General features: G+C 36.3%; 2 protein-coding genes across 4 annotated transcripts; both read right to left on the bottom strand.

Annotated features, from left to right (window-relative positions):
- Positions 1-234: 234 nt before the first annotated feature.
- On the bottom strand, positions 235-7,594 carry LOC108998183 (putative B3 domain-containing protein Os03g0621600). 3 transcript variants are annotated; one of them, XM_035683205.1, is made up of 7 exons: positions 7,449-7,594; positions 6,233-6,791; positions 5,965-6,149; positions 3,546-3,713; positions 1,837-2,227; positions 1,597-1,730; positions 235-846 (listed from the first exon to the last, which is right to left on the bottom strand). In XM_035683205.1, the coding sequence occupies exons 1-7, from the start codon at positions 7,551-7,553 to the stop codon at positions 523-525; spliced, it is 1,866 nt and encodes a 621-aa protein (XP_035539098.1). In that variant the 5' UTR covers positions 7,554-7,594; the 3' UTR covers positions 235-522. The 3 variants fall into 3 exon arrangements, with proteins under 3 accessions (XP_035539098.1, XP_035539099.1, XP_035539100.1); XM_035683206.1 differs by having other exon boundaries at positions 297-846; positions 1,840-2,227; XM_035683207.1 differs by lacking the exon at positions 235-846 and adding an exon at positions 1,434-1,493.
- Positions 7,595-8,870: 1,276 nt separating this feature from the next.
- Positions 8,871-17,916, bottom strand: LOC108998184 (B3 domain-containing transcription factor VRN1-like). The gene is made up of 7 exons (XM_018974667.2): positions 17,610-17,916; positions 16,821-17,010; positions 14,610-15,120; positions 14,343-14,518; positions 13,945-14,221; positions 13,378-13,580; positions 8,871-9,301 (listed from the first exon to the last, which is right to left on the bottom strand). Exons 2-7 carry the CDS (start codon positions 16,914-16,916, stop codon positions 9,056-9,058), a joined length of 1,509 nt encoding a protein of 502 aa, XP_018830212.1. The 5' UTR covers positions 16,917-17,010; positions 17,610-17,916; the 3' UTR covers positions 8,871-9,055.
- Positions 17,917-21,771: the final 3,855 nt, after the last annotated feature.

Here is a 21,771-nt window from a genome sequence, read left to right as displayed (position 1 = left end):
GTATGCCGTTAGCTATGAGTTGGCAAATTGATGGCATTTTATTCTTCCTTGATGGCAACTGTGAATTATGTAACTATCGCGTAATTGCTTTGAAAAAAATGAATAAAACATGAGACCTACATGAAAAAAGTTAATTTTTTAATAGTAGACTCTATTCTTTTTTAACAAGATTACGCGACGTTTACACACTTCATTATTGTACGTAGAATTACTCAATCTCGGAGAGGGGTTCCATGCTAGAATTCCTTAGTTGTTTAGAGGGCGCCCTCACGGGTATTACAAAATGAACAACAAATTATGCCTGTAACTTCAACTATAACCAACATACAAAACCAGAAACCCCAAGCGCTAATTTGTTCTTGATCATCAAAAGAAGTGAAACCAGTTTCGAGTCAACAGCAATGATATTTAAGAATAAATGAACAAAACTCGATCGTATATACATATTAGATAATACACTAGAGTATGAAACACTACAACCTGACTAAAACGATCCTTGAGAGAAAGCACTGTACTTACAGCCTAGAGGTTTGCAAACCATGCCTTCTTCTTCCTGTACTGATACCGATGCTTAGAGAGTTCCTCTAATCTCGCCTTCCCTTGAAGAATTTGAACACGCATTTCGCTGCATATATTTCCTCTTCCGAGGACAAACTCAAACACACATTGGTCTTTAGGTTGAACATTGTTCTTCCTGGCAAAAGCAGACCACCCCTTAGAAATAATGATTCGGCCACTTTTCCAAATCACGATTTTCACAGGGAACTTCTCTTCATTCGGACTGCAAATCACCATGTCTTGATTCAGTTTAATGTTAAATGCCTCCACCACCGATTTATGAAGACACTGCAACGAGAAAGAACATGAGAAATCTATTCTTTCTAACATTTACAAAAGCACATCAACATGGCAATATAACTGTTAACTCACAATGGGAGGGGAATTATTTTGATATATACAAACAACATATAGGGCAAGGGTCAATTAAAAGTAATAATTCCTTTGGAGGTTTTGATATAATCTAGGATTATGTTACATGAATAGAAATCACTTTTGTTTCACCCCAACAGACTTTCGAAAAAAACTAGGTGTTGTTTTCCAAAAAGATGAATCTTCTAAGACAAATGGTAGAGTGTTGATGTTCTTCTATCCGGCTCAGCTTTTACTCCGCTCGTCCAAGATGATACTTCAAGATGTTTCTAAACTTGAAGTTTCCCGGAGGCAAAACATTCAATACATTTACAATGAAAGGAAACAAAATAAAATGATAGCCTCTTCATCTAACTATCTGCAAAAAAAAAAAAAAAAAAAAAAACTCAATAACCTTCTCACTCTTTCTTCCAATATCAAAATAGATATACCCAGAAGTCAAAAACAAAAAAAAAAAAAAAAAAAAAAAAAAAAGAAAAGAAAAAAGAAGAGAGTAAATATACATCTCACTGCAGTCCATCATTGATCCTTGCACTCAGAATATATCATCAAATCTGAACAACCTGCTCAAACCTCACCCTCAATATACCAAAATCCCAACATACCCAATAGATGTTGCAGAAAACAATAAATAAACGCCGCAAGATACGATACCAGAAAACTCACAGTGAAATTTTTGTCACGGTTAGAAATGGACACCACACAATACGGATTCTTTGGAGTGACAAATCGGGCAACATCAATGCTCGTTTTTTGTTCAACAATTGTTCTTGATGTTTGTCGACCAGCTTTAGACAAACCTGTGAGCAGAAAAATTTATAAATATATCATTTGTATGAATTTTATACAAAACGAAAATATGGGAGAAAGGCTAGTTGAGAATAACAAGTATTAACTACAACTTACCACCTGCTTCTTCATTTTTCTCGAGGCATATCTCCAAAAGCTTTCGCTTGCCGGCACGAGTCAATCTGCCACAAACCCTCTCTGCTATAGTATCTTCTTCAAAAGTCACAAATGGAATAGTCTTACCGGTAGCTTCAGCTTCATACTTCATGCATCCAGTTTTATTGAATATCTTGACCTTAAACATACAACTTTTAGTGTATTTGAAAATTATGAAGTCGCCAAATTCCAGAGAATGATCACTTGCAAACTGTTGCCAGCCATACTTAAAACACAAGCGCCTGTTAATTTGTTCCAGTCCGACAGTCCAAGAATTTCCAGTATGATCAATGAGAATGGCCTTCTTTGGGATAGTTCCATTGAAGTGCTTGATAAAGGCAGGTGGTATGGACTGCATCACAAAATAGATTGGGATTTCATCAGATATCAAGCAGTCTATCTACCAGTAAAAGAAAACGCAAAATACTCATTCCTATCTAGTGTGCTTCACACGCTCTAATCTGTATCATATTGATTATTAGGATGTTTCCTTTGAATACATATGATGTTTTAGGATAAAATAAAGCCAACATGAGAAGAGTAATGACCTGTGGAAGTTCTACTGTTCTAGAAAGAACCTAACAAAATTAGAATCTATTGTCATGTGAGAATAAATAAAACAGTGAGAATCTAACAAAATTTAGCATAAAAAGAATAAATAAAACAGCTTGTAGAAACATGGGAATATAAATATAAAAGTGGGAAAGTTAACTGAAAAAGTTACTCCCTCTTACATGTAAGCTAGACTCTCCCTTAATAAGGGGTTCAATAAGGAGAATATTTAACAAATGAGGTGAAGTGTTAAAGTGAGAGTTCGAACTCATGATATATATATATATATATATATACTTTTTTTTTTATAAGAACCAATACCAAACACTGAATCTGACATATGTAGAACTCATGACATTTAATATCACGTAGAATTACCAATTGTCTCAAAAAGTTAAGGAGATGGGAAGAGGCAGTTTAATCATTTATATTTATATTAGCATTAACATCTTCTTATCATGCATACATTGGAAATATTGACACTCCTGATACCATCCTAACCTCACCTGCATGGACATTTTAAGCTGTTTATAAAAGATATTTGCAATCGTGAATTGTGCAACCGCTGCGTAATCGTTTTAAAAAAAATAAAACATGAGACTCATATGAAAAAAATTAATTTTTTAATAATAGACCCCACTCTTTTTCAAAGCGATTACGCAATATTTACGCACTTCACGGTTATATGTAAAATTAAATCTTGGATAACAATTTTTATCTAGAGTAATTCTACTCATCATCCTAATTCCCTCATCATTTTATGATGTTGCAATAGATGATCAGAGACTATTTATTATATTTCATTTGTGAATCTATCATCTAATACCATATTATGGGATGATGAATAGATTTTTTTATTTATCTATTGTCAATTAACCATGCTCGTAACAAAACAGAGTCGCAAGATTTTGCGAATTTGGTCCAAAAAAAAGAAAGAACATGATATATTCATACAACTAATTTTACGAGTTTATGAATAAAAAGGAAAAAAGAGTCATTTTCTGTTAGATGCAAAACAAAAAACAAAATCTTGAATAAGAAAAGTCTCCTGCCCACCAATTATTAGAAAACTCAAAACAGAGAGAGAGAGAGAGAGAGAGAGAGAAGAGGGTGCGTACCATTTGGTGAGAGCTAGTAAATGGGAGAAATACTTTGAAGAACTCAGGGCCGTCGTCGGGGAAAGAGGGTTGTCTCCGTACGCGAGACATCGCCATTGTTGTTTTGGCTCGCTCTTTCTTCCTTTTGTTTTCTTTTTTTTGGATACCTTCCTCTGAACGTGGGAAACACTGTAACAGTACGGAATTCAGAAAAATTTTCCGCAATCGAACATCTATAGGACTCTTGCTTTTTTAGTAATCCGAGTCATACAATTTCCTTCTTTTTTATTTTTCTGTCAACTAATTAATAATTTGACCAGTTGTTATATCAGATTTCAATAATAACAATAAATAGTTAAAAAATAAAATTATTAATAAATAGGATAATGCTAGAGTTATCGAAGAGGTTCCGCTGAGAGCTCTAGTTAAAATTTTTATGCTTTTTTTTTTTTGTTTTTTTTTAATATAGATTTTTTAACACTTTTAAATATTCTAAAAAAAATAAAAAAAACTTATAAAAATATTTTAAATATTTTTTTAATGATATTGTGAGTTTTTTTATTTTTAAAAATAGTAAGTGTTAAAAAATCTATGTAAAAAAAAATATAAAAAGCCTAACGATAGCTCCAACGGGAGCTTAGTGGCTCTAGCATTATCCTAATAAATAACTAAAGAAAGGCAGGTAATATTTGAAAATCTTAAAAAATAAAATTTATAAAGTAATACTACTTGAAATAATATCTTAGAATATAAAATTATTTTAATAATAAAATAAATATATCGTATTATTAAATAATATTAATTTATAAATTTATGTTTAATCAAAAGTATTTATATAGTAACCAATTGTCAAAGTCAGTTTGTAGGGCCACTATAGTTTTTAAAATAGATTTCATAACAAGAGTTGCTACCTTTAACTCTTGAATTCTGCCTTTACTATAACAGATTTCTCATTAAATATGTCCTGCGGCTAAGTTTGACTGCCTTAAAACAAATTTTGGGTTCCAGAAAGAGTTCATCATGTGTTAGGAGATGCAGCAATAACTGTCACAATAATTCTAAAATATATGGAACTACAGTCTCAATGACTCCTTTTACTCTCTTCCCTTCACCCCAACTGCAATCTAACTCCAAAAGCTAGCCATTTTACCTCGAGGAAAAAGAAAATGGAAAAGCAGTTCAACCAAGTGTAGTATTAACTATTAACAGGAAAGAAGTCCCAGTGGGGATGGCCATGGGTCCTTAAACAAACCAAAAGATCACTATCTCCACCAGAGAGCAGAAAAATAGATCTGAAAATAACTACTATGAAACAAACAAGCTCCTAAAATTAAAATTACGATGCATCTCGAGCAACCACTTAACTAAGGTTTCTGAAAATGGAGACTTTCAGCATAGCATCATCACTCTTAATCAGCTCAAAGGCACAAACATCTCCTACTTGCAGACTATTATCCTTAACAAAGGTAGACCAACCACTAGTAAAGGCAACAGATGATGAATGTGGATAACTGCGAAACTTCACCGGCCAGGATTTATCCCCAACCAGAAGCATCACCATCTGCACATTTTGTTTGATGTCGAGAAACCTACCCAGTACAGACTGCAAAAGAGTCAACAGTAGTGTCAGCATAAATCCCCTAATCAGTGACAAAGATTCTTTGGCATAGATCGCAGCTCTGAGGAATGGTACAGCTGACTCAACTAGCTTTGTAGTTTTTCCTTGTTGATAAAATTGAACCTTCAGTTGCACAAGAAATATAGATATGTGTTTCTGCTTATACGTTTTACCCTTCCCAATTACTATGTTTCATACTTCCCAACATTGGAATCTACTATACAAAGAAACAATGATCAACTCTATTCTCTATTTGATTCAATGCAGTAGAGTGAGGCAAAGGACCTAGCAACTCTCTCCCACGTTTTCTGCTACAAAGCTAATCCAACTGCATGATATTTCACAAGGTCTGGAAAGAGCTATGAATAATATAATTCCTACCAAACATCTAAATTTAGAGGTTCCATTTTGCAATGCTTGAAAATCGCATGCATTAATGCAGTAATCATATCAGAAACCATAAATCCAGAAGACTGTATCATGTATAAGAACATCTTTCATAAAAGTGCTTCAAATGTAGCGGAGAGAATGTGCATAGCCTTACAATAGCACCTTACTCCTCACAAGCTACTGCATAGAAACTTTAAAGGGATTATCTTGGGATGAATTAGCTGGGAACTTCAAGAACCGTAGGTGCCCTCTATGACTAAGGCCGTTGAGTAATATGCTCACAGGTACTCTATTCACATATCAACAGTTTGAATTCGTCTTTGTCAGATTTAGATAATTAATATTTTTATGTGTATAATTCCTGCTGAAATCAGATTAATATTTAAGTTAAGTTTTCACTTCTCTTGGGACTTAATTATCATGAAAGCTTACCATCTTACATCCACGACACAGATATGATGGCTGCAGGACAACCTTAAAATAAGGACTTTCAGGTCTAAAGCCACTTGCCCTCTGAAGAGCTCTAGCCTTCTCATTCACATTCAACATTCGAGTCATTCTAAGAGTCTTCGATTTTGGGCATCGCTTGGTAGTAGGCACCGGTTTAGAACCTTTTGCTGACAAGCAAATGATCATAAGAGAGTATTCAAAACTCTGTAGAAACAGATAACATAAAATAGTAGCATTAGAGATTCCAAACCGTCAAGCTCCTGTTTGGGAGGATAGAAATTTGCTTGCGCCTTTAACTTCTTCACCTTTGCATCTTTAGATCGATGGGGAGGAACCGACCTTGACAGATTGGAAGTACTCGCAGGTTTAGCACTTCGATTGGTTCTCATCATCTTGCGAGGCTGAGGACTTGGTAATTGTGATTTCTTCCTTGTTTTTGTGAGTGTTGGAAAGTCATCCAATATTTGAGCATGACTATCACTATCAGTTTGTTCCATCCGAGAAACTAACAATTCTCCATCAAGATTTTCCCCCTCACCAAGGGAGCTGCTTGAAGGATAATCTATCTCTGTTGCACTCTCATCAAATACAAGTATATAAAAGTGAGAGTTTCCTTCATATCGAAAAACCAGCAAGTGCCCCAGCTTAAGAGAATAATACTCCATGAATTCTTGCCAACCCTTCTGTAACCAAACCCTTCCATCGCATTTTGTCAATTCAAGTTTCCACTCTGCACCATTTGGAAGCTTAAGAAAAGCTACATTTGACAGGCCTTCTCCATATTTCCTTATAAATCTTCTTGGAATCATCTGTAAAGAATCTAAATTTAGTTTACATGAAAACCATAGAACTCGGTAGATATTAGTAACACAAGCATACATACACGCTGTTCTTATTGTGCAATAGAAACAATCAAAATATTCTTTCTTAAGAGGTCTACAAAACACAATCACCTCAAGGAAAGGACAGCCCGATTAATATGCATTTGGTCTAACTGAAGCAAATTAAAGATTTTCTTTTCTGGTGTACAAACCAAGACATCAATCTAAGTCTTCAAATCTAGGTTGAGCCAATTGCTGCCATGAAAGTGTTTAAACATTTGCATGGCCTTGGCCTTAGAGAGATGGCACAATACACTGTACAGGACAGCCCTATCTAATCCGAGATCAATAACATACTTTGTTGCCTGTTGAAAAATCTGAAGCTTCTTTTCTTTTGCACCTTTTTAGTTTTTTTGCTATCGGTCTTTCACAATGCCAGTGCCATGCATTATAGCATCAAACTAGACCAAAAATTTGGAAATTACAAAAACAAAGAAGCCCCACAAAAGTCGACTAACAGGTCACTATCATAGAGTATAATCCAAATAAACTGTTTTGTATTTAATTGATTTTATAAATTAACAATGTCAACCAAATAGTAGTGTTTTGTTGTTAAACCAGAGAGAGATGGAAGAATATGCTCACAAGTTTTCTGTCTTGAAGACAACGAGGGAGAATTATCTTGAAGAAATGTGGGGCTTTCAGTGTAATTGCTGAACTCTCATAGTCTCTCCGGCCATGAGAAGTCATGGTTGAACTTCGAGTAGTTACAAAGAGTAAAATAAAGCAGAAGCTTTTTAAATAGGGCCTGAACTTGAGTGCTTGTACTCCACAAATGTACAATCTGTCAATGTAATTGTTTTTCAGCTTCTGTACCAGGTATAACATTCTTTAAAGAGCGATCAATCGTGCATACTGGCTCAATATGAAATTACGAAAGTTAACATCTTTTGAATCCTAGGGCCTTGGTTCAGTTATTCCATCACATGCATCTTAAGCAAATTTCAACTACGTTTATAAATTATTATACACGCAAAAATAGGAAAACAAAATGGGGGTTAAACTTTGTAGCCAAAGCAAATATCTGCTGCATATTCTGGCTGACCTTCCAAAGGTAAATCTTATGATAAGATTTTACAAAACAAAATATGAAATTCTGCGTATGGGAAAGATTCGAATCCCTGAAAACTAAAACTGGGCCTTCTGTTTCAATTTACTTTGTTTGCAACAAAACAGAGCTGTTAACTTGACCAAATAAATATAAAAGAATTTTATGAATCTGCGAAACCAATAAGAAAAAAAGAGACTTTTTACCCTCGCATGCAAAGCAAACACAATAATCCCGAGTAAAAACCCCTCATACCTACCAACCATTGTCTGTTCAAGAACAGATTGCTAATGGAAATGCTAGAGAGAGAGAGAGAGAGAGGCAGTACTATTTGGTGAGCGCTGGTAAAGGGGAAGAAGGCTTTGAAGAACTCAGGGCTATCGTCTCCATCTGCGAGATATCGCCATTCTTGTTTCGGCTCTGAACGCGGAAACCCAATGAGTCGGAACCGAATCCGCACAAATATTTAGGACGTAATCGAGCAGAGTCAGCCCAGCAAGTCCACTTTCGAGTTCAGCTGCATTGCACATAAAAGCACTAGCTCAAATCAAAGTCCACAACTTCTGGAGCTCGGCTAATCTCGTATCAACCAACATCGATTATTTTATAGAGAAGTTGTCATGTTCTTATATAAACCACGCAAGCCAATACATGTTTTATGTGGTACCATGGATTAGTTCATAGTTCATACCACAACTCACACTATTCCATAACTTTACCAGGTATGTTTGTTTTTCATTTGAGGAATGGTACGTCTATAAATTTACCAAGTTCTTCCCTTATCTTTTGAGCACCAAAATGCATTGCACCATAGGCAATTCTTGTGTTTCTTTATTATGAAATCAGGCATTAGTAATACAATTTTCCATCATATGTCAGTAGAAATGTATGCCAGCGATTACTGGTACTGGTAGCCGGGCTCTGCTGTTGTCACAAACCATAAGATTAATCGATTCCAATTTGTGACGATAACTCCAAATATAATTCAAGTCATTAACAGATAATAGAAGTATTAGGAGTGCGATGATCACAATGAGATCATTCTCCATCAAAGAGCAGAAGATGAGGTCTGTAAATTACCACCGGTCCACCACCATACAATCAAGTTCCTAGAATATAATTATAACACAACTCTAGCAATCACTTAACCGAGGCATCTAAAAATGGATACTTTCAGTATATCATCGTCACTCTTAATCAGCTCAAACACACAAACATCTCCTGCTTGCAGTTTATTGTCCCTTGCAAAAGTAGACCAACCACCAGACATGGTGACCCGAGAACTAGTACTCAAAACAGTCACTGGCCATGATTCATCCCCGACCTGAAGCATCACTATCTGTCTCCTTTCTTTCATATATCTGCTCTTGAGAAAGCTACCTGGCACAGCCTGCACAAAATAGAAAGTCAATGCTAATCTTTGCATACGTCCCCAACCAATGATCAGTGATGGAGACACTTTTCAAAGGGTTGCAATCTTGAGAAATAGATTCACTGAACAAACTTTTTTTTCTTTGTATGCAAATAATCCATATATTGAAGAAACTTACATATCATAAAAGATATCATTGATGAGGAATTTGCGGTTATATGCATTTGCATTTCCACTTACTATGTTTTAAACACCAACACTTGGAACCTGTCAGATAGTTTGCACTGATCTTGAACCGGTCTACAAAACTGTGTCAACTAACAAGTCTCCTCTTGCATTTGAATCAATGCATGTTCAATGTGGAAAAGCTAACAGATCACCTTTCTTAGAAGTTCTTAAAACTGCAGATAGAAATGTTGATCATAACCCAAGAGCATTGCCATACTCACCATAAGCATGCTACAGTATAAAAGAAGGGATTCTCTAGAAATGAATTTGTTGGCAGCTTCAACAACCCTAGGTGCCCTTTAAGAAGTTCTTCAACAGCCCTAGCTTCAACAACCCTAGACTCTCCTCAAATATTTTTTTTTATAAGTAAATGATTGTATTAAAGAATAGGCATAGCCCAAAGTACACAAGATGGTATACAAAGAGAAAACATCTATCTAGGAAGAAGAGGAGGAAACAAGAAATTCAGCCAAGTTTAAGCCATTAAAGTCTATAGCTATGGACCATACAAATAACATCCTAACAAAAAAAGATCTAAGATCCTCAAAAGATCTGTCCTCGTCTTCGAACGTCCTGTTATTTCGTTCTTGCCATAAGCACCATAGAATACAAATAGGGACCATTTTCCACACCGCTTTGATTTGTAGTAAACCTCCTATAGTGGTCCAGCAAGCCAGGAGTGCCTCCACTATGGCGGGCATAACCCAAGCTATCTCTATCCTGTGGAACACCTCAGCCCATAACGCTCTAGCAACATCACAATGCAATAGAAGATGATCCACCGTTTCACCACTCTTCTTACACATACAACACCAATCTAATATGATCACCCAACGTCTTCGCAAATTATCCGTTGTCAAGATCTTTTCCAATGAAGCTGTCCATGTAAAAAAGGTTACTTTGGGAGGCGCCTTATTTCGCCATATCCTTTTCCATGAAAACTGAATGTTCTGGGCCTGTGTGAGAGACTTATAGAACGAGCAAACTGAAAATATGCCTTTACCAGCCGGTACCCACCACAACTTGTCATTTCCTTGGATGCTCGGTTTCACGGAATACAACAATTGAAAGAACTCTTCAATGCTACCAACTTCTCAATCTTGAACCGCCCTACTAAAAACAATGTTCCACTGTACTAGATCTCCAGTTAACACCATAAAATCCACCACTGAAGCTTCTTTCTGACAAGCAATCCTGAAAACTGAGGGGAATAAGTCTTTTAGTCTATTGTTTCCACACCATACATCACTCCAGAATTTTATTCTAGAACCATCTCCTAGCACTACTCTAGTGTGACGAACAAACACCTCCCATCCCCTACTGATGTACTTCCAAGTCCCCAATCCATGGGCCCATTTACCTCTCTACTACACCAACCCCCCCACATGCTTCCATATTTGTAGTCAATTACTGATTTCCATAGGGCTTCCGGTTCCGTGTTATAGCGCCACAACCATTTTCCAAGTAATGTCCTATTAAAAATCTTTAAGTTTCTAACACCTAGCCCTCCCGTGGGAAGTGAGCAACATACCTTACTCCAATTGACAAGGTGGAATTTAAATTCGGTTCCCATGCCACTCCAAAGGAATTCCCTATACAGTTTCTCAATTCGAGTCGCCAAGCTTGATGGAATTGGGAAAAGAGATAGAAAATAAGTTGGTAGATTAGAGAGAGTACTTTTGATTAAAGTGATCCTACCCTCTTTTGACAAGTACAGTCTCTTCCACCCAGCCAATCTACGTTCAATCCTCTCGATCACCGTATCCCATATTGTTGCAATCCTTGGGGCAGCCCCCACAGGTAGGCCCAGGTATTTAAAAGGTAGGGCAGCCACCTTGCATCCTAGAGTGTTAGCCAGTTGTTTGATATTACAGACATTACCAACTGGTACCAATTCTGATTTTTCAAGGTTTACTTTCAGCCCCGATGCCGCTTCAAAGCAAAGTAAGAGTGCCCTCAGTGTCCACAATTGGTTTTGTTCCGCCTCACAAAATATAAGTGTATCATCTGCAAATAACAAGTGAGAGATGTTAATAATACCCCTAGAGGGGTCCCCCACCAAGAAACCAGTCATGAAGCCATTGCTAACCAACGCCGAAATCATTCTGCTCAGGGCCTCCATAACGATGACAAAGAGGAGCGGGGGCAGAGGATCTCCTTGTCTCAGACCTCGAGAACTGTGGAAGAAACCATTTGAGTTACCATTAACTAACACCAAGAATTTCGCTGTCGATATGCACCATCTAATCCACGAGCACCATTTCTTCCCAAACTCACATCTCCCAAGCAAGTAGATTAAGAAATCCCAATTAACATGATCATAAGCCTTCTCCATATCTAACTTACACAGGATTCCAGAATTACCAGATTTTTGTCTGCTATCTATGCACTCATTAGCAATAAGAACTGACTCTAGGATCTGCCTTCCTTGTACAAATGCATTTTGGGGTTTTGTAATGATCTTCCCCAACACCTCCTCTAGTCGATTTGCAAGCACCTTAGAAATAATCTTATACACCCCACTCACAAGACCCAATCTTCTTAGGAATTAAAGCTATGAATGTGGTGTTAAAGCTTTTTTCAAATTTTCCAGTTATGAACAATTCCTGAAACACCTTCATCAAGTCCTCTTTCACCACTTCCCAACAAATTTGGAAAAATCCCATAGAAAACCCATCCGGCCCAGGTGCTTTATCTTTGGCCATCTTCCTCACCACATCAAGGACCTCCACCTCCCCAAAAGGCCTATCCAATCTCAAGACATCCTGTGGTTCAAAAGAGTCAAAAGCCAGCCCATCAATCTTAGGACGCCACCCCCTTTGTTATGTAAGCAAGTGTTCAAAAAAACCAACAAGATGATCTCTGATTACAGGAGCCTCGGTACATGCTACACCCTCTATGTTCAACATCCCTATAGTATTGTTTCTCCAGTGGGAATTTGCCATCTTATGAAAAAATTTTGTACTTCTATCCCCCTCTTTCAACCACAAAGCTCTAGATTTTTGCCGCCATGAAATCTATTCCAACAAGATGACCCTCTCTAATTCAATAGCCACCTCTGACTTTCGGGAAACTTCTTTCAAGGAAAGAGCCCGCCCCTCCTGTGTCCTCTCTAGCTCTTGAAGCTCTACCAAAATAGACTTCTTTCGTTCCCCTATATTGCCAAAAGAGTGTGTATTCCAAAGCTTCAGGTCATTTTTTAAATCTTTCAATTTACCTACAAGAATGAAACTGGGAGTTCCTTCAAAATGATAAGAGGACCACCATTGCCAAACCCTATCCACAAAACCTTCCGTCTTCAGCCACATATTTTCGAATTTAAAGTACCACCGCCCACCTTGGATACCTCCACAATCAAGCAAGATTGGAAAATGATCCGAGCCCAAACGAGACAGCCTCCTTTGACATACCTCTGGATAATGAGCTTCCCACTCCGAAGATACTAAAAATCTATCCAATCTCGACCACGGATGATTATTAGACTACGTGAATGCCCCTCCCGTGAGAGGGATATCCACCAAATTCAATTCAAAAATAAAATCTGAAAATTCTCGCATCGCTGGTCTCATTCTACTATCACCTGAGCGTTCGCTTGGAAATCTTACAATATTGAAATCTCCTCAAATATCAAAGTTATGAACTTGCCTTTGTTAGATTAACTAGATAATGAGTATTTACTGTTCAGAATTTCTGGCACAATACGATAGGAGATCAATTTTGATCTTGAACTTAAAACTGCTATCTTCTATTTCATAGCGTGGATTTTGAGCTTAAAACCACTAGGTTAGCCTCTATCAGTAGTCAGTGCATCTTATCTGCAAATTAGAGGTTTTGATGATCCAGGATACCTGGAATTCAAAGCTTACCAAGTTGCTATTATTACAAACGTGCGACGGGAACATGGCAACCGTGAGAAATGGATTTTCAGACTTGAAAGAGCTAGCTCTCTCAAGAGCTCTAGCTTTGTTCCCAGCAGTCCATCGTTGCTTCTTGAAAATGTGAGATTGACGGCGCATTAGAGAATTAGGCATGTCTCTAGTCTCTCCTTTAGCAGAAAACTTAAGCTCCCCTGTCCCATTTTGACAACCAAAAAACACCTTAAATTAACTGACATGAACTTGATAGTTTGAAAAAACATGCAAAACATATAATTCAGATCTTCGACCCCAAAAATGCAATTAGGTGAATTTATATCGAGTCCCTTGAGGTTCATAAGAATCTGGTCTGTGAACATTTTTTCTGTCAGGTCTGTTAACTTCTCAAGCATTAGATTGATTTTCTTGAGGTTCATTTTTAAAATTTACTATAGGAACTTGAAGTTTTTTTATTACCTCCATTGCCAAGAGCTTTAAAAGAAAAGCGAGAAAGTGAAGGATATATGAAGTTCTACAGACAAAATAGGTCACTACTGAAAAGAATAGGAGCTTCCTCACCTGGAGATTGAGGGCAACGTTCTTGAGTGGCATGGAAAATCACAACTTGGAAAGAAGTTTCGATGCCCTTAATCAGTTCGAAAACACAAACGTCACCTACTTCCAGATTATTGTCTCGTGCAAACACTCTCCAACCACATCCAAACACGCCTCTCGACATTGTAGCACTCATTTGGAAAATGTACTTGACAGACCAGTATCTCCCATCTGAAACCCGAAGGATGATATCATCTACCTTCTTATTCAAATAACTCTTTGCAAAGCTTATAGGTAGATTCTGGTTTATTCAAGACAGAAATGAAGATGTTAATTACAGTGCTGTTCTGAATGAAAGTATTTCTACAAAATTTGTTCTTTGTTCAATACTGAATCTGCAATTTGAACATCAGAAGGCTTACCAGGTAGTTTCTAGAACCCACATACGATGGCTGCATGACAGCCATGAAATAAGGATTTTCAGGTTTAAAGCCACTTGCTTTTTCAAGAGCTCTTGTTTTTTCATCAACACTCACTGTTTGAGTCCTTGGGACATTATATTTTGGGCATTGCTCTGTTATAAAAATTCCTTCAGCACCTTTTGTTGACAATCAAAGATAACGAGACATTGTTAAAAATTTTGAACCAAAGAAATAAATAACATATACAGTATATAAAAGATTTCAAACCTTCAAGCTCCTGCTTGGTAGAATGCAAATTTTGTTGAGCCAATCTTGGCATATTCGACGTACTCGTGGTTTTTTCGCTAGGATTGGTTCTCATCATCTTCTGAGCTCGAGGACATGGTAACCATGATTTCTCCCTAGTTTTTGTGTCTTTTGGAAAGTCATCCAATATTTCAACAGAACCATCAGCCCGGGTTTCTTCCCTTGGAGAAGCCAAGATTTCTGCATCAAGCTTGTCCTCTCCAAGGGAGCTATTGAAAGGATACTCGATTTCTGTTGCACTCTCATCAAATACAAGTACACGAAAGTGAGAATGTCCTTCATATTTAAAGACTAACAAGTGCCCCAACTTTATAGAATAATACTCCAAGAATTCTTGCCAACCCTTCTGAAACCAAACCCCACCATCACATTGTGTTAACTCTACTTTCCATTCTGCACCATTTGGAAGCTTAAGAAGTGCTAAGTTTGACAAGCCTTCTCCATATTTCCTTACAAACTTCTTCGGAAACCTCTGTAAAGACTCAATGGTTAAGTTAACATAAAAACCAGAAAACTCAGCAGAGTAAAAACAACATACAGGCTCATACGCAGTTCTTATTGTGCAATTGAAACCCTTAAAAAAAGTATTGCTTCTTAAGAGGCCTAACAAAACACAATCAACTCCAGCAAGCAGCAAATCGATTAAAACTTAGATTTGCACTAGATTATAGCTACTGAAGTCCTCTAAAAGTTCCAAGCCAAACTGAATCAAATTAAAGATTTTTTCTTTCCGGGAGTACAAAACCAAAGACATTCTATGTTGATACTGATATTGGTCATTGACAATGTCAGTTTCATGCATTATAGCACCAAACAAGACCTTTACAGTCTGAAACTTAAAAATAAAAATAAAAATAAAATTAGAAAGGCCCCTGATATATCAATTACTAAGAGATCACCATCATGCAGTGGAATCAAACTGTAATCCAAATGAACTGTTTTTTATCTGATTAGCTTTACAAATTCGTGATGTCAAGTAAAATAATAATGTTAAATTGTTAAATAAGACGGATGATAATGGTTACAAGCTTCATGTCTTGCAGAGAATGAGGGAGAATTATCTTGAAGAAATGTGGATCTTTCATTGTTACTGCACTGCACAGTCTCTCTGGCCTCAAGAAGTAATGATTAAACTTGACATATGATTGTTTAGTTTGATTCTTTAAGTGAATCGGGGGGAAAGAGAAATGCCATTTAAGAGTTATCAATCCAATCGTACGGAACTAAACTTTCATTTGACACATTATTAAGGCGGTGTTTGGACAGCCAGACAAGATGAGAAACTTTGAGATGCTTTTGTTCGGATAAGATAACTTTGTATCCAAACATGTTAAGATACTCTGATCCCAGTCGTTCTCTTCATTTATCAACACAATTCACTGAAAAGGCCATACACTCTTAACACTCCATTACATCAAGCTGGCACTCCCTTAAACCATGTACCACACATCATCCTACAAGTTTGTCCAGTTTTACCACACAAGCGAATTTATTTCCCTTTTGTCCTTTTGTGAAAAAAAAAAAAAGTAGGAGGTTGGTATCCGAATGCCTACAGCATTGTAGGCATTCAAAGTAGGAAAAATCTAAATGGAAGCCTCAAACCCCGCACACCTCCACCTAAGCAAAATGTAAATTGTCATTTTTGTCGTCCTATTTAAATACACACAACTCCTTCTCTCCCTTTCCCCCCCCCCCCTCCTTCTCCCTCCCCCCTTTCTTCTTCATATTCACATCCCTGCTCCTTCTCCACCTTTCCTCAACTTTCTGTATTTTGTGATTAATGTCATTTTTATTCAGGTTTCTTTCTTACATCATTCAGCACTGCAACTCTGGTGTACAAACCAAGACATCAATCGGAGTCTTCAAACCCTATAAAGTACTTTGTTGCCTGTTGGAAAATCTGAAGCTTCTTTTCTCTAGCACCTTTTTAGTTTTTTTTTTTTTTTATATCAGTCTTTCACATGCCAGTATCATGTATAGCATCAAACTAGACCAAGAATTTCGAAATTACAAAAACAAAAAAGCCCCACAAAATTTGGCTAACAGGTCACTATCATAGAGTATATTCCAAATAAACTGTTTTTTTATATGATTGGTTTTATAAATTAACAATGTCAAACAAATAGTAGTGTTATATTGTTAAACAAGAGAGAGATGGAAGAATATACTCACAAGTTTCCCGTCTCGAAGGCAACGGGAAAGAATAATCTTGAAGAAATGTTGGGGTTTTGCTAGACTGTTATTGTCTCTCCGGCCTTGCGAAGTCATGGTTGAACTTCAAGTAGTTACAGAGAGAAAAATGAAGCACAAGCTTTTAAACTAGGGCCTGAACTCGAGTGCTTGTACTCCGCAAATGTACAATCTGTCAATATAATTGTTTTTCAGTTTCTGTACCAGGTATAAGTATAACAGTCTTTAAAGAGCGATCAATCGTGCAGACTGGCTCAATATGAAATTACCTAAGTTAATATCTTTTGAATCGTAGGGCCTTGTTTCAGTTATTCCATCACATGCATCTTAAGCAAATTTCAACTACGTTTATAAATTATTATACACGCAAAAATAGGAAAAAAAAAATGGGTGTAAACTTTGTAGCCAAAGCCAATATCTGCTGCGTATTCTGGCTGACCTTCCAAGGGTTTATATCTCGTGATAAGATTTTACAAAAAAAAAAAAATGAAATTCTGCGTATGGGAAAGATTCGAATCCCTGAAACCTAAAACTTTATTTACTTTGTTTGCAGCAAAACAGAGCTGTTAACTATACCAAATAAATATAGAAGAATTTTATGAATCTGAGAAACCAATAAGAAAAAAAAAAGAGGACTTTTTACCCTCGCATGCAAAGCAAACACAATCATCCCGAGTAAAACAAAACCCCTCATACCTACCAACCGTTGTCTATTAAAGAACAGAATGCTAATGGAAATGCTAGAGAGAGAGAGAGAGAGAGAGGCAGTACTATTTGGTGAGTGCTGGTAAAGGGGAGGAAGGGTTTGAAGAACTCAGGGCTATCGTCTCCATGTGCGAGACATCGCCATTCTTGTTTCAGCTCTGAACGCGGAAACCCAATGAGTAGGAACCGAATCCGCATAAATATTTAGGATGTAATCGAGCAGAATCAGCCCAGCAAGTCAACTTTCGAGTTCAGCTGCATTGCACATAAAAGCATGAGCTCGAATCAAAGTCCACAACTTCTGGAGCTCGGTTTATCTCGCATCAACCAACATCGATTATTTTATACAAAAGTTGTTATACTCTTATATAAACCATGCAAGTCAATACATGTTTTATGTAGTACCATGGATTAGTTCGGAGTTCATACCACAACTCACACTATACTATAACTCCACTACGGTTTTTTTTTTTTTTTTAATATTCATTTGAGGAATGCTACGTCTATAAAGATATAAAATTTACCAAGTTCTTCCCCTTATCTTTTAAGTACCAAAATGCATTGCACCATAGGCAGTTCTCGTGTTTCTTGATTATAAAATCAAGCATATGGAATCGAATTTTCCATCATTTGCCAGTGATTACTGGTATTCGTAGCCTGGCTCTGCAATCGCCACATAGCCATTACCCGGTTGGTTGGTCGAATCATCTAGCTCACCATTACCCGGCCCGACATAATCTTTCATGTTAACATTACGAGTCAATTCATGCATGCACCTGGTCATTCGGATCTTATGTTTGAGAGTGAGATAAGATGAAAATTTTGTAAATATTAGTAAGATAGCTTATGAACAGTCGTAAAATAGTTTGAGTTGAATGTTTTTTAAATTTTGAAAAATGAGAGAGAAAAAGTTGAATACAAAATATTATAAAGTTAAAATATTGTAATAATATAGTTTTATAATATTATTTTTATTTAAAAATTTGAAAAAGTTGAAATTATTTTTTATTTGAAAGTTTGAAAAAGTATAATGATTAGTTTGAAAAAGTTATAATGATTAGTTTAAAAATTTTGTATTTAAATTATGTTTAGGAATAAGATGAAACAAGATAAAATGAGATCATATGAAAATTTTATATCTCATCTAAGACCCCAAACCTACCTAGGTCAAATGGTTAAGGCCTTTTGTTCCCAACCAAAAACTCCCTTCAAGTCTCAACCTATTTCGACTTTGATTGGGCTAGATGTCCCCTCACTCGGCGCTCTACTATTGGCTTCTTCATTCAACTTGACAATAGCCCCATCTCTTGTCGTGCCTGGAAATAATCCACTATCTCATGCTCTTTTGTTGAACCTAAATATCATGCATTAGCTGTTACTACTTACAAGCTTACTTGGCTTAAGACTCTTCTCCATAAATTATTGTTCCTTATCCAAAGCCCATGCTCTTTTATTGTGACAATCAAGTCACTCTCTACATCTCTCAAAACCCTGGCTTTCATGAACTTATCAAACACATTAAAATTGATTGTCACATCGTTCGTGAAAAATTTGTAGAATTATGAAGAACAAATAAAAACAGAATTTGGCAATATGGTGACACTCCCATGAGAGTATTTGTTTCACAAGTTGGTGATAGATAAAAAGAATTGAGTAAATTGATTTGTGCACCAATGACCCCTATTTATAGGTCATCATGCACCGGTTGGCAAAGGGCACAACCATTGGTAACCCAATGGCTGGCAGAGGACACAAACTTAAGAAATGACTCAACTTTTTGACTAAATCAAAAAGTTGTGTCTTTTGACACTTCACTAGACACACACAACCTCTTGACTAAAAGGTTGTATCTCTTGACATTTTCTTAACCATCATCCCTCATAAAAATCATCACCATGTAGAGGGTGTCATTCCAAGGAATACACTGTTTGGTGATCACACCCCTTAGAATTATAAAATTGCATTCGGGCTTCATCTCCACCACTCATGTCTCCACCTCTGAGCAACTCGTAAATGTCTTCACCAAAGCATTACGGATCTCTATGCTCCAACTTAGGGGGAGTGTTAAGGATTTGCTTTTATTACGCATTATTTTCTGTAGAATATCTTTCCATTTAGCAATATTTCCAACTTTACTTACTGATTTTATGGCATACCATATAGGATCCATATTCACTTCTTTGTAATATATATTACCTGTAAATGATTCAATTGAATATAAAAAAACTTCTTCTCCTTCCATGGTTGTCCGTGTGCATCTTAACAATACAAATAAGTTCCTAGAATATAATTATAATACAACTCTAGAAACAACTTAACCAAGGCATCTAATCAGCTCACTCTTAATGGATACTTTCAGTATATCATCGTCACTCTTAATCAGCTCAAATACATAAATATCTCCAACTTGTAGTTTATTTTCCCTTACAAACGTAGACCAACCACCAGGCATGGTAACCTGAGAACTCGGTCGAGCAATCAAAATAGTCACTGGCCATGATTTATCCCCAACCTAAAGCATCACTATTTGTCTCATTTCTTTCATATATCTACTCTTGAGAAAGATACTTGACACAACTTGCACAAAATAGAAATTCAATGCTAATCTTTGCATACGTCCCCAACCAATGATCAGTGATGGACACACTTTTTCAATAGGTTGCAATCTAGAGATATAAGTTCACTAAGCAAAATTTTTTTCTTTATATGCAAATGATCCATATATTGAACAAACATATGTATCATAAAATATATATATATATATCATTGATGAGGAATTTGCGGTTATATTCATTTGCGTTTCCACTTACTCTTGTTTAAACATTAACACATTGGAACCTGTCTGATAGGTAGCACTGATCTCGAATCGGTCTACAAAACTTCAGTCAATGTCTAACAAGTGTCCTCTTGCATTTGAATCAATGTATGTTCAACGTGGAAAAGCTAATAGATAATCTATCTTAGATGTGCTTAAACACAGCAGATAGAATATGTTGTTCATAAACCACCACCATCACCATATTTTATGGCAGCTTTAACAACCCTAGGTGCCCTTTGATGTTCTTTAAGAAACACGTTTACCTATACTCACCTCACATATTAAGGTCATGAACTTGCCTGTATTAATGCCCCAGTCTCGGATGTGGTCGGAGAGTTACCAACCGTCACCTAAAATCATCTCTCACAGTACTCCAAATAATTAACTAGGAACACCACAAATTCTTAATATCAACGTCAACCTCTCAACATACCATGCACTTCATAAGAACACAACTAGTTTATTGAATAAAATTCTCCAATAACCATGGCATCCTTTTGTGCTTAATCCACTATGCTCACATAGCCTTACACATGTTTTCTATTCTTGATCCTTAGCTAAAACATCCAAAATATCATAAAATATTGTGGAGATAAAGAGTGAACTATCAATAACTCAGTAAGTAGAGAACATATACTAGTATATAAATATGAGCATTTTCACAGAGTTCAAAATGCATAAACAAAACATTTCAGTTTCAATATGCAGATCTCAAAAATGTGTTATTAGGATATCAGAGCGATATTTCAAACTGTTCATATTAAAAAATCCTTTGGCATAACATGACTGAACATCATCATCTTATCATATCATATTATATCATATCACCATATCATATTAGAGACCATATTTAACCCTCATGGTAGGGTTGTGTTATCCTCGGTGGTCAAATCAAGCAATACCAGAATGTAAATCTTCCATTTATTCATTCTTGGAGCCCGGAGTGTGCACATAGGAAAGACCACGTAGAGAAATCACTTTGTTTCCAAAGTGGATGCACTCAAACCAGAGATCATGTTGGTACCAACCATATAATAGAATCAAAATCATTATATCATAACTAGAATCAAAATCAAAATTTGAAATAGAATCAGAATGTCATGCCAAAAGTTTTTCAGATGCCACATCATATCAAAACAGAGTACTAAACATATTCATATCGTTTTTACATAATTAAAACAGATTCAAAGAGTCCTCATATAACATGTACAAAAATTTCAGATTTCATATTCGCTCTTTTGAAGAGTTCAGAAACAACATGCCAAAATATTGCTTACGTCTACATCAGTAATGTCAGAAAATACTTTTTCTTTTATACCAATTTTATGAGTAATGCAGAATATATAACTGAGGTTATTTTCACATTTCTTTTCAAAACATAACGTGCATATTTTTTATAAAATCAACCTC

This window comes from Juglans regia, chromosome 12, assembly GCF_001411555.2.
Source record: "Juglans regia cultivar Chandler chromosome 12, Walnut 2.0, whole genome shotgun sequence".
In the NCBI taxonomy this organism is placed as follows: Eukaryota; Viridiplantae; Streptophyta; class Magnoliopsida; order Fagales; family Juglandaceae; genus Juglans; species Juglans regia.
Note: the sequence above shows the minus strand (reverse complement) of the source record. Positions and strands in the feature narration are given on the sequence as shown.